General features: G+C 40.1%; 1 protein-coding gene and 1 long non-coding RNA gene across 5 annotated transcripts in view; one reads left to right on the top strand and one right to left on the bottom strand.

Annotated features, from left to right (window-relative positions):
• LOC138185022 (uncharacterized) overlaps positions 1-14,960 on the bottom strand; it is a 228,006-nt gene that overhangs the window by 164,732 nt on the left and 48,314 nt on the right. The gene's annotated exons all lie outside the window — the stretch shown is intronic.
• Positions 1-14,960, top strand: part of knockout (Stork-head domain-containing protein knockout) — a 109,719-nt gene that overhangs the window by 51,992 nt on the left and 42,767 nt on the right. For all 4 annotated transcript variants that reach the window (XM_069122887.1, XM_069122890.1, XM_069122889.1 and 1 more), the window contains exon 2: positions 4,036-4,293. In XM_069122887.1, coding sequence (XP_068978988.1) covers positions 4,093-4,293 — 201 coding nt within the window. In that variant the 5' untranslated portion in view covers positions 4,036-4,092. The remainder of the gene's footprint in view (positions 1-4,035; positions 4,294-14,960) is intronic.

Here is a 14,960-nt window from a genome sequence, read left to right as displayed (position 1 = left end):
TACATATTTTTTTCGATTTTTGAAAATTGTATATACGTCGTATTTTTTATATTTCAAACGAATCAGAAATCTGTAAAATCATTGTAGTTTGCGTTCGATCGAATTCAGAGACGAGTTAATAAAGCGGTCCAGATCTGAATGAAAAATAAGGCGTCTGTCGAATGACTTTCTCTCGACACGCGCGCCAATGAACGAAATTGGTACGAGCTGAAAAGGATCGTTGAACGATCTTGGAATCAATCTATCGACATATCTGGATGGCCAGTTTCGGGAGACGAGCGGTTAACAACAGAGCCGGCATGACTGACGGCGACTTAATGAGATTCGTCACAATGCAAAGACACGCTGATGACTCATACTGCAGGAAGTCTACCCCGAGCGAAGCGAGACCGGATGTCTTCCGTTCTTTAAATTGGCACGAGGTGAAACGAAGTCAGTGACACTGCCGGTGACAGAACAATCTTTACCGTTTCAAATTTTCAGGTTTCTACATATTTAAATGTTCAAACGTGCAAACTTCCAAACTTTTAAATTTTCAAATATTGGAATATTCCAATTTTTATATTTTTAGATGCTTTGAAGATATTCAAATATTCGAATTGTTAGAAATTTAGAAATCTTTCAGTTATCGAATCTTAGTATTCGAAACTTTACAAAACTAAAACCGAACTTCAATCGAAAACTGCAAATATTCTATTCAGAAGATTGTTTCAGAAATAGAAACCTACTAGTCTTTAGAGATTTGTTGGACTTTCGAAGCCGAATGATAATTTATATACCTTTTAAGCTGTGAATGACAACTGTTCACGATCAACTTTCGCCGACGCGGTTAATTTGTCTCATAAGACAAATTTACTCGGTCATACTTCCCAAGATTCATTGATGAATCACTCCGAGACAAATTAATTTTCTCTGCCGCGTCATTGCGACCTTCACTCGCAGACTTAGTATATAAATTCATCGCGATTTTATCGAACGTACATATCTTGTTTAACGTTACCTTGTAAATATGGTTGATTTTATTTCCTGTCTTATCCTTATCCATAAAAAGCATGAACGTATTACGCGATTCAAGAAAGTGCATGTGTCGGTGAGTCACGCCAAAGGAAGTTCTCTTTTTTTTCTCCCTTTCCGTTTTCCTGATTTTTAGTCGAGTACGATCTAGGCAAACTAGCACAAGGTGAAACGAAGGAAATTAAGCGACCATACGAACAAAAAGCATTAACGGAACAATTTTACCTGGCAGGGATTGCGTGTCTATGCGCCATTTTATATCTACATTTCTAGTATTCAATCGCCGCAATACAGGAGAAGTTTCGCCTGTTCTCAAGATCGGCACGATAATAAAATATGATGAACGGTCTGCTAATTGAATACTGAGAAAGTTACATTATTGTTCCATTAACAACACCGATCTATCCTCTCTACGTTGCTCGACTCGTTCCACGTTTTACAGAAAATTCTCCATTTGATATGTAATGAGATATAAAAGATGTCTCACGGAGCTGTAATTCTTTACAAAACGACCAATAAAATCTCCGCAATTTCCTCTTTACGACTATTACTTCTCCTGAGAATATTTAATTTTCTGATTCGTAATAACATTTAACAAAATCCAATTTACGTCTAATTTCACTTCACTCTATCGAATGACGAGCTAGAAAACATTTCCACTAACGAAAATATGCAAATATTAAAACATCAAATATCTTGGTTGTTATTTGTCAACGCGAAGAAAGTATTCAGAGACTGTCAACGTTTCCCTCATTGTTCCCATATTTCAGCAAGGGACGTCAAAAAGTTTATAGGACCAATGAATTTCGTCTGACCCCAGGGGACAAGGGACCAAAGAGAGAAAAATATTCGCGGACGAATTTCATGGTCGGTGCAATTTCTTCGGGGTAGCGCAAACTGCAACACTATATTAGAGGAATTGTCTGGATCGGCTGCGCCTTGGAGCGTTGCCAAAGGCGCGAGATTACTTCGTTGATTCCTTCCGGGCCCCACAATTCGATGCGGCCGTAATTGCCAGGCTTCCGTGCCAAATTTACGACCGTTCTGTTTTACCAAAAAGATCTAGACGTTTTAGAGCGTGTATCTTGGCACGCTGTACAGCAATATAATATTCATCCATGCTGTTATCAATGATAGCTGCAAAAGCCATTTTTCTTCGCTGTGTATCATTATCGAACCTAGATCACGAAGCGGATTTTTCTACTCTGCTATAAAGCTGAGACAAGTTTCAGAATAGAATAATATAATAAACTTTATCTCCAGATGGCTAAGCAACTTAAAAAGATTATAAAGTGGCGAGTAAAATTATGACGAACTCGATTTAATTTACGAAATAAAAATGTGCAAACCTATATTTCTCCAGTGCTTCGAGTTAAGATAGATTCGGGAAAAAGATCACGCCACATTTTTATATGAAATATTTTCGATAGAAAACGAAAATGTGCCGAGAAATAGAATTCTTCGTCTTCTACTACATTTCGCTCATAATGAAATTTCCAAAAAGGAAGCATCCACGAGAAAACAATTTCTTCCGACGGTGTTTCACGTCAGGGCCTTCACGTTGATGCAATCATGTCCCCTTCGCACATAATTCTTCTCCGAAACGGCTCTTCCCTCTTTAGCACCCCTTTTTGCAACCTCTAGTCCTAGCGACCACGTGGATTTTTGCGGATGAGATTCCTTCAGCTTGCTGATGACCAAAGGGACTGGGCGTAAATCAATTAGGAGGCCGGCGTGGTAGTTGTTGATACAATAAAGAGAAACGTGACGTTGCTTTGTGACCGGCAGGAAACGAGACGAAGGGCGAATCGAACGTGTCGAGATGAAAATGAACGTTTCATCCGTTACATTTCATCGAGTCTCTTCGCTAATTATCTTACTTAATTCTTCCCAGTTTTCTGGGTTGAAACTCCTCTGTCGTTAAAAAATCTTGCAAATTCGAAGAAAATGCGAAAGAATCATTGTTGGCACGTATGCCCAAATTTTTGTTTCAATTTGGTAATGGTATCAGTTCTTTTGCCTGTTGAGATAAAACTGAGGTTGAAATACGAAGCGTTCGGACGCTACAGTGATCAACTCTGTAAATTGGAAAGTACAGATAAACGATGTCACAAATATTATTCTTTTAAATTCCAACAGGAATTTACTGTCAGTTGCGCCATTTACTTGTAATTAGCGAAATTATAAAAGTAAATTATCTGTTTCTTCAAAATTGAACATCGCATATATTGCCTAACATAACGAAATTAAGAAATTTATAAAAAGAATAAGGTTAATCAACGTGACTTTTGTGAGGCACATATGTACAAATTGGAAGAATAAACATCCTTCCACCGTGTCAAAGATTTTCTACAGAGAAATTAAATACATATATATATATACACCTATACGATTATTCCAAAAGTTTACGATCGTGCTAATGGAAGGAAACCTTAAACATATTGAGAAACGCAGCAGCTCGAAACCTTTTACAAATCGATTCGCGCGTTAAGTATTATCCAGCTGCGTTTAATTACTTTTAAGAGGTACTAATTGCCGAACGTCGATTCGAGGTGAACGCGCAGCTGCAGAATTCCTCGAAGCAGCCTCGTGGAATAATGCAACTAATGCAAGGTGCTGCTTCAACGTCCCATCCACCCGTGTAGCTTGATAGTATGCGCAGCACTCGAGTTTGCGCGAAAGTTTCACAAACGAGGATAACGGTACCGCGAACTCCACGAGTGTTATCGTTCCTCTACGTAATCGTAGATAAGAATTATCAGAGGAAAGCTTGTATACACAAACGAATTCAACGCTTGTCTACCTGTCGGTTGAAAGTAAACGAATAAAAACCATTAAGAAAGAAAGAAAACACTCTTACGAGTTCATCAAACTTCTTCGTTCGCGGATTTACGATCGAGAGATAGTGGCAAAAAGTAAATCGATCTTCGATCTAATTCAAACTCTAACTTTCGTCTTTTTCTCTCAACGCGAGATTGCTACATTAGAAGTACGTTAACGGGTTCGTTTCCTGTTTTTCAGATTCCGTGATGCCACCACCGCCGAGTGTTTGGAATCGTTAAGAACGGGCCTCGAAAAATGGGCTCGATCTTGGGAGACGGGACGAGCCCCGGAGGCTCGGGACCTTCCCGATGCCTCTTGCTTTTACAAAGGTCCCTGGCGATTCAGCTGACTAGGGGTCCGCCTCCTCAGGTTCTGAACGCCAGCCCACGGGAGAGTCCCAAGGAGCATCCAGCCGACGAGATGTGGATGTACGATAAAGGTTACAATTTGTTTCAGGTGAGTCGACGTACACGCCGCATTATCCTGAATTATCTGTATACTTCTCTATGCGTGTTATAGCCCGCGGAACGCATTCCTCTCGGCAGAGTTAGCCTCCCAACATTTTTCCATGTAACGATCTGTTACAACCGCACCGTGTGGCTACCGACTGTCCGTCCATTATATCCAACATACTTTTCTTTTATTCAGAAGCGAACACAACTAGTTACATGCTTTATGCCTCGTCGAAGAGGCTAGCTATTCCGTATAATCTGACTCGATGATGGCGACATTTCGTTACGCTATTATAAATCCTCGTACGAACCCTCTTTTTGTTCCTTTCGCGCGAGGTACGAATCGAATACGAACACCATGAGACGTGACGGTATAAAATTGTTTTTGGGAAACGGCCAGATTAGACGTTAACGACGTATATGATACACGTGTACGTATAATAAAACGATACGGTGTATCTCTTCCGAACTGCTGAGCCGTTTTTACAACTCAGCGTTTCCGAAGCGAAGATTGGCGTTGATTGGATGCACCGTTACGCCGGAATGAGACAATATGAATTACGAGCAATTTTGCGAGGCAACCTTAACGGCAGGGGAGGATAAGACGAGGCAACGAGTTAAGTGGCGGATGTTCTATGGTCTTGTCGACTCTTCGATATCTGTCGTAATCTTGGTCCACGAGGCCTCTTCTATTCTGTCGGTTACGAATTTACGCGACACGCAGCGAACGTGACAAAGCCGCTCAAACATTACAAACACCTAGATTCCACGCAAACGTGTTCCATCCATGGGTCTCTATCTGTCCATAAACAAGTTCCAGAACGGCTGATCGCTAATTTAACCGAATCGACGCTTATTCGTGAAGACAGGCCGTTTATCGACCACACCTAGATTTCTTTTCTCTTCGGGAGAGAACGATCTGTTCAATGGTTGCTCATCGAAGCTTACGCTGCCAGGCAAAGGAAATCAAATTGGGATCCGCCTTTCGACGAGGAAGAGCACCTCTTCAGTTTCAATGAGCACTAGCCGGGGGTGGAGCATTCTCCGGGGGAACGTTAACCACGGCTGCTCCTTCTTGCAACGCAGGAAATAAGATGATAATAGTTTAGCTAGCAGGGCTCACTGATTCGTTCGATCTACGACAATGCCGCCTTCGTGCCAGCATCCTCGGCAACCTTTAACTTTTCCTTTAACTTTATACCTGCACCTCACTGAAGCTTGACTTTACAATCTCTGTCTGGGTCTGTTTTAACACCTGTCCTCGCATATAAATTGAGTAGTCGGATTGCGAAGCATCTTTTTAGACGTGTAGTGTGTGCCACACAGATATAGCGAGGTTGTAAATTTAACAAATGAATTCTTTCCATCTCCGCAAATTTGATGCCGCAAAGGTGTTAATCTTGAAGAGAAATCTCAAAGGACCTTAAGACTGCGGGGAAGACAAGATACTTTTATTAGAAAGTCAAAGTTTTGAGTATTGAATGGAGGAGGAGGGACTTTGTAAAAGTTTATGAGAGTTTAAAAGGTTTCATGCCCTTTTTACGAGATCAGAGTCAAAGTCGTTTACTACTTTGGAGGCTGTATTAAAGATCAAAGAAGACGACGAATCTCCAAGGTCTTTCTCCTTTGAAAGGACGTGAAAACGTCAAATTGATAAATTGGTGCCAGACAGATGCTTTCGTCACGCTTAGCAAGCAAAGGCAGTCGGGGAAGAATCGATCGTTGAAGGGCAAACGATAATAGCTCGAGTCACCCTCTTCTTGTTTTGCATATCGTCACACGATCACATCCCATGAATGCTTACTTCCCTTGCGCTTACGACCTTTTTTAGGCTTCGAGCCAGAAAATATCGTACGAATAAGTATGCATATACGTACTACTTGTATTATACCTTATAATTTTTGTTGAGGTTGACTGATAGATAGAACGAGTAGATGAATTTGTAATAGAAAAATATATTGAAATAAGTATAGGTATAGTGTATGCTGATCCAGGTCCTCACTCTTACAGTGTTACAATACAAGAGGAAGAAAGAATGATAGAGAGCACGTTGATATATTTATGACAAAGGACATTAGCAAAAAGTTAACCTTGGTGTGTAGCTCTAGCTGAAGGCTACAAGAAACAGCAATAGAAATGTACTTATAGCTCTTTTGTTTGTAGACCCTGTAATCCAAAACAAAATTTATATTCAAAAGCACAATAATATGGACCTCTCCTTATTTTGAATTTTTTCACTAAATTTTATTCTCCTCGTAACAGCGGTCTACAACTCACGGATATAGAAAAGAAAAAGTTGTAGAGTTTTTCTTCAAGTAATTACTTCAACAATTTTAATAATTTTTATCTTCATTGTTGCTCAAGTCACATGTTTTGTGATTTGTCTCAAGTCGCATTCTCCACGGTTATTTACGAGCTTGTTACGTCATTTTTATCTAGCAGAACGGTTTATTGGTCATTTTGTACTTGGTAAATAACAAAACGTAAAATGATTTGAGTAGATCGGTTCGATCGTTAAGAAAGGGTGTGAAACGATCTCTTGTTCGCTTGATAAGGAGTCATAATCTTACGGTGAATTGGATCAACGCACTATAATTGTCAGACTAATTAGAGCCGCGGCAGAAACTGCTGCATTTACAGCCGGCGTTGTCGTTTCACAATACGGAGACCAGCTTATTTATTGCCACCGTTAATTATTGTTCGCCGCGACTGACTTCAAGAGAGATATTATCGATGTTGCACGGAACTATCGAGTTGGTACTGCTGCTACAGATTCCATCTCGTTTAAGTCTGCCTTATGTTCGACGTTCTCTTTAGAATATTATACGGTGCTACGATCCTCGATGAACGCTGGTATAGATAAATATCAATCGAATCTCATTGTACCTGTGATCGTAAATTGCACTTAATTGCAGGGACTTAAACTCTGGGACAATTAACAGGTAATTGTTCGATCGAGTGGTCGCTGTCGCTCTTCATTTAGAATGGATTCGCCTATTATTGAGACATTAAATTAAAATCGTTTAGACCGTTCGAAATCAAGAACGTATTGTAATTAGTAATATCTGTGAAATGATCGGATATAAAATTAAACCTGTCCCGTGGAGTGAAAGCGCGACACGCTAGCGGTAACTGACACGGTGCAGTGTTGATTTTGCTATAGTCCAACGAGAGCTACTTAAAAAGAATGATTATTCGAGAAAACATAGAGAAAATTGAGTTCTCAGTTCGAAGATCCCGTGTATCCGGATATTGTAAATAAACGAGCTTTCGCGTATCAAAGGAAAATGTTTCGAATCTGTTATTATAAGGTTAGGATTCTGTTCCATCCATCGCGAAATAACCATATTGTATAGCAACGGAAAAGTCAGATACTTGAGCGTTTCACGACTATAATCTACAGATTACACAAGGGGTGAGCAGTTTACTTAGGGTCGCCGTAATCAAGCCAACTTTGCCGATCGATATCAAGGCAAACTTTATTTTGTGCCTCTGGAAAACATCGTTCTCCACGAAATAATCGATATTTAGGTAGATCAGTAATTCTTTCGTATTAAAGAAATCGCTTTATCATTCTTTGTGCGACGAGAATATTGTCGTAACACGTTAGAAACATTAGAAACACACGAGAAACAACATTTTTAGAAACAATGTCGTGCGGATTGTAAACAAGTTGAATCTCGAGTGCATAAACAACGTATGTACTCGGTTACACACCGGAGGAAGGAGTGAAACCATAGTTCGTTTTATTGCGGATATTATGCCAGGAACACACATATTTGCGATACATTTTCCTTTTGAACGTGAAACACGATCTTAGAGCAGACACCACTACACAACAGCAACAGTAACATACATCTCGAGCTGGATGCACCGAGGAATCGTGTTACCCCTGGTGCCGCCGTAAGCGGAAATGGATTGTAAATAGGAGTAAAACCGCCCGATTAATATAAATATCACGACGCAGAAGATCTAGGAAGTATACATCCTGGAAAAATTTTCCTCTAGATAATCGGATGAGATATAGCCTTTAGATAAATATAGAAGCTTCGATTAAATTTATGATTCCTATCGAAAGTGTGACACATAACATAATTTATCGTTTTATAACAAATTTTAACAACGTTAATTTATTAACAGTATGAAATACAAAATGTATATAACGTTCAACATTTTATAGAAAATAATTCTGAACAGTACGCTAAAGGATCGACCCAGGCTCGTGCCTTTTATCAATTTGTTACGTTGCAATAAGAGTGAAAACGCAATATGCACGTCGTTTCATTATTTATGAGCGATCTTATCTTCGTAATTTCTAATAAAAATTTGCAAGAATTAACAATTTATTTTTCATTATATCGTTGTGTCCACCTGACATCAAGACATCAATTAAACTGAGATAATTTAGAAAAATGTAGGTTAATACATTTAAGAATTCAGGCAGTTAATACCTTCATGAATCTTCTGCTAAAAGCATTAACAAGACATTCGTTGTCGATATATGCAAATTTATATTAATAATGGCACGCTTTCTCTGTGAAAATATCAAGCTAACGTTATTTGGCGATAAAAGCCCGAATATTTAAACAGCGCCAAGCCGATGTTGTTTATGTATTCGCATAGTAACCGGTTAACGGTAACTCGGTCAAATTAAGCTGATCTTAGATTGGAATACCGCTGAAATCTTGACGCATGATAGATGCTCGGTGCTATCACTGATACCGGCTAGAAACAAGATAATATACATAAGCATTGCGCAATAGTACCGCATGCCGCATTATACATGCAAGACGCGCGTAGATCACATTCCATATGTGCCTTGCATCTGAAATACGTAATTCCGTCTATAACGGATGCTACGTAGACGATTCCAGAGAAACTTCCAAACTAAGCATCCAAACAGTCATGAAAATTATTCCATTAACAGCCCATATAGGGAAGTCTCAAATTCGACATTGGCAGTCACTCTGTACGAGTGAAGGCATATGTATTCGCGATCTGAGTTGGTAGTACACGAAGAAATTGGATTCTTCGAAGTGTTGCGACAGGTGGACCTTGATGGTTGAATTACTCCTATGAAAGGCATTTTCGCAATTACTCTCGCGCTGTGATGGCCAGCATGTTCATCCTTCTATATTTGGAACGTACCAAATCTTCAACGTGCAAGACTTTCAGATTCTTAATATCGGATTCGAGTATTTGAAATTTGAAATTCTCAATTCCTCAGTTTTAACGATTCTAATTATCAAAAAAATTTAGAGAAATTTTGAGATATCTATCAGCGTTTCCAGTACGATACAATCGTGCGCCAAGTCAAAGATATTTCCCGATAGAAATAAATATTCAGAGGAAAGAAACTGAAAAGTGAAATTTCCCCTATTTACCTGATGGCTGTTAAAACCAAAGATTAGAATAACATTACGATAGAAGTCATACATCGGTTACGAATAATAATCACCGACATACTACTCTTCCGTGATACAAGAACAAACTCGAATGCATCACAATCGCTAAAATCATTGAAACTATACGATTCACCTGATCGCGAGTAAAACGATAAGATGATAATTTCCCCAGGAACAGACCTCGTTAGACCGCCAACAGTTCCTGCTCAATCTTGGAAATAGTATTCTTGGTAACTGGTAGAGCAAGTATCGCCGGTTGAAACGCGTGTATGACTGGCCATGTTGGAGCTTGAGCATGGGCGCACGCGCACGTGCACGTTGCATCTCGCCGGAAAGGGTTTCTATGGCGGGTAAGTCGTAAAGATGCAATACACACGCGGCCGAGTTCCTCGTTTCCGCGCGAGCATTCGCTAGACGCAAAACGCCGTGAAATATGCATAAAGATAAGCGACGCCCTCTTCAAGCCGTAGGAACTCCTTTGGTCGCTTACGCTGCATTACCGCTGAGCTGGGGCCAGCTCGCAGCCCTACGGCGATTTAGGATCCGTTCATACTGATACGTCGTGAATCCCGTACCCTCTCTTCCGTCCTAGTGTCAGTTTGAGCAATAATGCCTCTCTCTGCTGGCGAACAATACAATGGGCTGCATATATCTGAGCGAGCTTTGCGCAAGCTGTGCCAGAAGAACCAAACGAAGAAGAAGAAGGAACACGATGGTTCCATAGATCTCGATGTGCTCAGATCGCCTGTTTACTTCGTTTCGAAAAAGTATAGCGCGAATATCGCAAGAGGAATGTGTCAGATAGTCGAAAATAACGAACACGTACGTTTTCTAAACCCCGTAACGGATTTCAAAGAAATGCAAATTGCTGTGTTCCTTTCAAATTACCGTTATTACGTCTGGTATGTACGTATTGCTTGAGAGACCAGCACTAACGCAACCAGTCGGCGTAGACGTCGAGCATACGGGTACATCCACGAGGATTTTGGTTCCGGAGGCCGCGTAGAACGAGATTGGCCCACGTTTGAACGAACTGATTTGCATAAACACCGAGCAACAATGTGCATGGACCATGAAAAGGACATTTTCGAACCAAGTCTATTTAAGTGGCAGTTCTGTTTACGCGACGATGCGTAGTTTGTAATTAGGATTTTATTTCCTTCCTAGATCCGGTACATCCTTGTTGGCAAAAAATATATGGTGGACGATATTTACCTTGCCTCTATTTCTTCCGTAGATCCCAGTTGAGTTTCGCTACGAGGCTGTACGAATAGCAGCGATCTGTCCTTAAATGACCGTTATTACGATACATTGATCACGTTACCTTGAGGATGGTCGATGCAGCAATCGAGCGGACACTTTCCATCCGCATGGCGATTTCTGCCACGAGCACCGCCGCAAAAACACCGTGCTTTGTGCCGGCCTTCTCCGCCCATAACCGCAGTGTAACCAAGGATACCGGTTTGTTATATTCACCTTTTTACAATCTCAACAGCCGAGACTTCGATATTTGATTACAAACATTTTCTATCGACTGGAATGATCGTCAAAATATTTGGATCGCGTGTTTTCAATATTTCTGACTGTGGGATTTTTAAATAGACAGAATGATCTTTGACTTCTCTACGAGAGCAGCTGCAGTGAAAAATAATCGAGGAGGAAGCTATATCGCCCGGAAAATCGTTCCGTTTTATTGCATTTCACTTCGCGCCAGTTCTTTTTTCTTTTTCTTTTTCTTTTTTGTTTGAGTACTCTCGATTAACCGCGAAGACCAGCGTTTTTAACTCGGCACAAGAAAGCGAAATAAACCGGGTAAACAGACGGGACCGTTTAAGAGAACTTTCAAACGTTCCCTCGGCCGGTAACGCGCGTCTGTCTCCTTCTATCGTCGACGGAACACAGCCGCAGGATTAAAAAGTAGCGGGTAATTGCCAGCAAATTTCTTCATCAAACATACAATTTCCAAGTGCATTAATCAAATCGCGCGACTGCAACGCGCTTCTTAATATGCCGTTCAGGCTTCTGGCTTCCGATCGAGTACGCTCAACGAGTCACACGTACATCCACTTCGTCTAATCCAACCGTTACACGTACAACGATAAACGATCAACAGAACCAAGGGCAAGAAACGAAAATGAAGAAATGATAGATAGGAGAGAAGGTGCTTATGCAGCTACGATTGCCTCAAAGATATTAATTAAGAAAAAAGAACCATTCTCGATACACCCTTGAACAACGTTCAAGTACCACATTGACTATGATACGTCTAGGTTCTCTCGATGATTAAGATTACACGCCCGTGCCGGCGTAATGCATTACTCCATCGGACGATTTATTCAAAAGTTGAAATGTGACTATTCCATAACAGTCATATAGAAAAAAATTCTATGAAGTTGTATATTTCGATAATACAAGGATACGACTGGACGTTTTTCCAAATATGATATCAAAATGATCCTTGCCTTACTTCGTCGTCTCGATCGTCGCCTATGTCGTTGACTTCGTAAATCAGCATGTCGTGCAGCCGTGCACCGTGAACAGACACGGAGACTTCTATCCGCAGCGCGAGAACTCGTTTATCCGCAGGATGCCCATTCACCTCGCAGACGCGTCTTCCTTTATTTGTTTGCCAATTTAATTGCAAAAAAATGAACGAGACCTATCCCCTGTTTTCCCTTCGTCCGCCTCGCGGCGTGCTCCCTTCCCGTTCCATGGCATCTGGCCCCCCAGCCCCAGTTTCAAGTTTACGATGACATAGAACGACGACATTGCCGGCAACCCTGGCTCACCATTGGCGTCCATCGAAAAATATTTTCTGATGATGCGCTATTATATCGTAAATCCATGTGAGAAATTAACATACTCGCTACCAGCATCGTATTAATATTTTCACCTGATACTTCTTCAATAAGTTGAGATTAAACCGTGTACAATTTCTAACCGATAATATAAACAAAATAGTGTTCCTTGTTCTAAACGTATGTGTTAAAAACAGCAAGGAATTCTTACTTGATTCTCATAGAACGAGTAAAGTAAAGTATAAAATGTTCGAAAAATTATAAACTACGCTGTACGTGTGACGTTTCAAAGTTAATTTGGGTTAATCTTAAATATCTGTGAAACAAATGAACATGAATAGACTTGTTCAATTAAAAAAGAATACACCTCGGACATTTATTATTTACAGATGGAGAATTTAATACAGGTTTAGAGTGCTTAATATCTATTTATGAAAAGGGAATGATTAAATATGATTAAACGATAGAAATAGTAGATATGAAGGTTTAAGTTAATCGTTTGTCAGAGTTTGTCGATAAAAGGACAACACAGTCGACGAAAGTCGACGCCTATGTAGTAGCCGGATACGTAGTTATACCCAGTTAAACCCTTCGCTCTGCATTGCGTCCGCGCAAACGCGCACGCTGCATTCGCGGTATTAGCATATAAATTATGTTATCGTGATTTATGTTCGCGAGCCGCGTGCCCACACAGGCAGTGTGGGGCTACTGATTAAAATTCGACGGCAACCAGATCCGGAGGCCTATCAAGCGATTGAGAGCCGACAAAATGCTTCGATCTTCCGTCGATACCGACTTTCCATATTTCAATGGAAAGACAGGCTCTCCTTGATCGAATCAAACGGGGAAAAAAATGTTTCCAACGCACTACCTTTATGAAATTTTATGTAAATCAATTTTTCATCGATATTTAAATGTAAATCTCGGTTTCCAATGACTTCGCATAATTTCACACGTACCATGAATGAAGTGTACATTTTTACTTTTCTTACACAGTTAGATCTGCTTAAAACTCTGTATGTTCTTGATTTCGCTTATTTTTCAATCGTTATCTTTCCATCGTTGAAAGACTTGGTAAGTTTCGTTATAACTTTGAGTGCATTCTAGTTTCATTCTGAAGTTTGTGTTACACCATTGAAAAAGGGTAAAAGTGGAACACAAACTCGACCATAAAATTCGATGTTCGTAACAGGGATAAACCTACTTTCTTCCGGCTCTGCCGTCCATCACCATTACCCTCGATTACCGAAATCACATGAATCGTTGTTAATCTTCCATTTTCTCCTATTCATCCTTTTGACCTTCTATCATCTATCTTCTCTGCAGCTCTCCGTCGTTCTACTAACAATCTATTGGTTGTAGGTTTCGGTAGTTTCGATTGTCTAATCCGAGGTCGACTTCCTCGAAACATTTGTTTCTTCGACTCGTCGCGAGTTCTTATTCGGCCTCGCGTAGCCGAGCCTCTAAAAGGATAAGCATGCTCGCGAGAGCATGGCTAGCATATTGCATAATAATTAGTGGGCAGCCAACGACCGTATACCCTGTAGAGTGAATTGCCGCAAGTTCATTGTCGGCAAAGAAATAGCAATATAAACGTAACGTGCACCAGGAACAGCGAGCCGATTAGCAACGCTATTACAAGAGTTCTCTCAGTTTCCATCTCTCTGCCGCTTATCCCTTTATTTCTCTCTGTCTGTCTGTCTGTCTCTCCCTTTCTTTATGCACTATGCACAGGTAACTCTCATATAACGTGTCAATCAGTGTTTAAAAAAGTGTCACGTGAGAAAAATCACATTCCGTCAAACTCATATTACATACAGATAACTTCATATAAAATCAGAATTATTAAAGTTAAAAAATACACGCAAAAAATCACCTTTAATCGTGATTACTAGACTACGGGTATTTGTGTAGTTAAATTCAAATTTTTGTAAACATTATGAAAGAACTGGTATCTGAGTAGAAATTTGTTTTATCTACGAAATATTATAGCGAGTCTATTTTGAGTATTTTACATATTTTTAGATATTACATATCAACAGTCTCCACATTTTCGTACCTTTAACTTTCCCAACAATGTATTCCGTTGATATTTCTTTCTTGGTATAGGTATCACATTATACGATGGTTGGCAGTATTTTCAAGCATGCCGCGGCTCCTTCTCATAGTTCTTTTCATTCTTCCTGGTGTTATCGTAAGTAATGGTCGCTCAAGAAGAACAACGATCAAGTTTATGTACTGTTTACACGGTCTTCGACCGCTTTCTTCATGCATCGCTCCCAGACGCACGTTTTTCCATCGCGGTGAATTTATGCGACGTGAATACTGCCCTTGAAAATTCCTTTCCGCATTCTGTGCGCATGGAACGATTTGTCGGAAGAATCTTGTAATTATATTGCACGAACTAATTGTTAACAGCGATTTTAACGACTTTATGGTAATATTTTTTATTTAAATTTTTATTGGGA

The sequence above is a fragment of the Bombus flavifrons genome, chromosome 11 (genome assembly GCF_040668555.2).
Source record: "Bombus flavifrons isolate JBK064 chromosome 11, iyBomFlav1_principal, whole genome shotgun sequence".
Lineage (NCBI taxonomy): Eukaryota > Metazoa > Arthropoda > Insecta > Hymenoptera > Apidae > Bombus > Bombus flavifrons.
The sequence above is the reverse complement of the archived record's forward strand: the minus strand, read 5'-3'. Positions and strand labels throughout refer to the sequence as shown.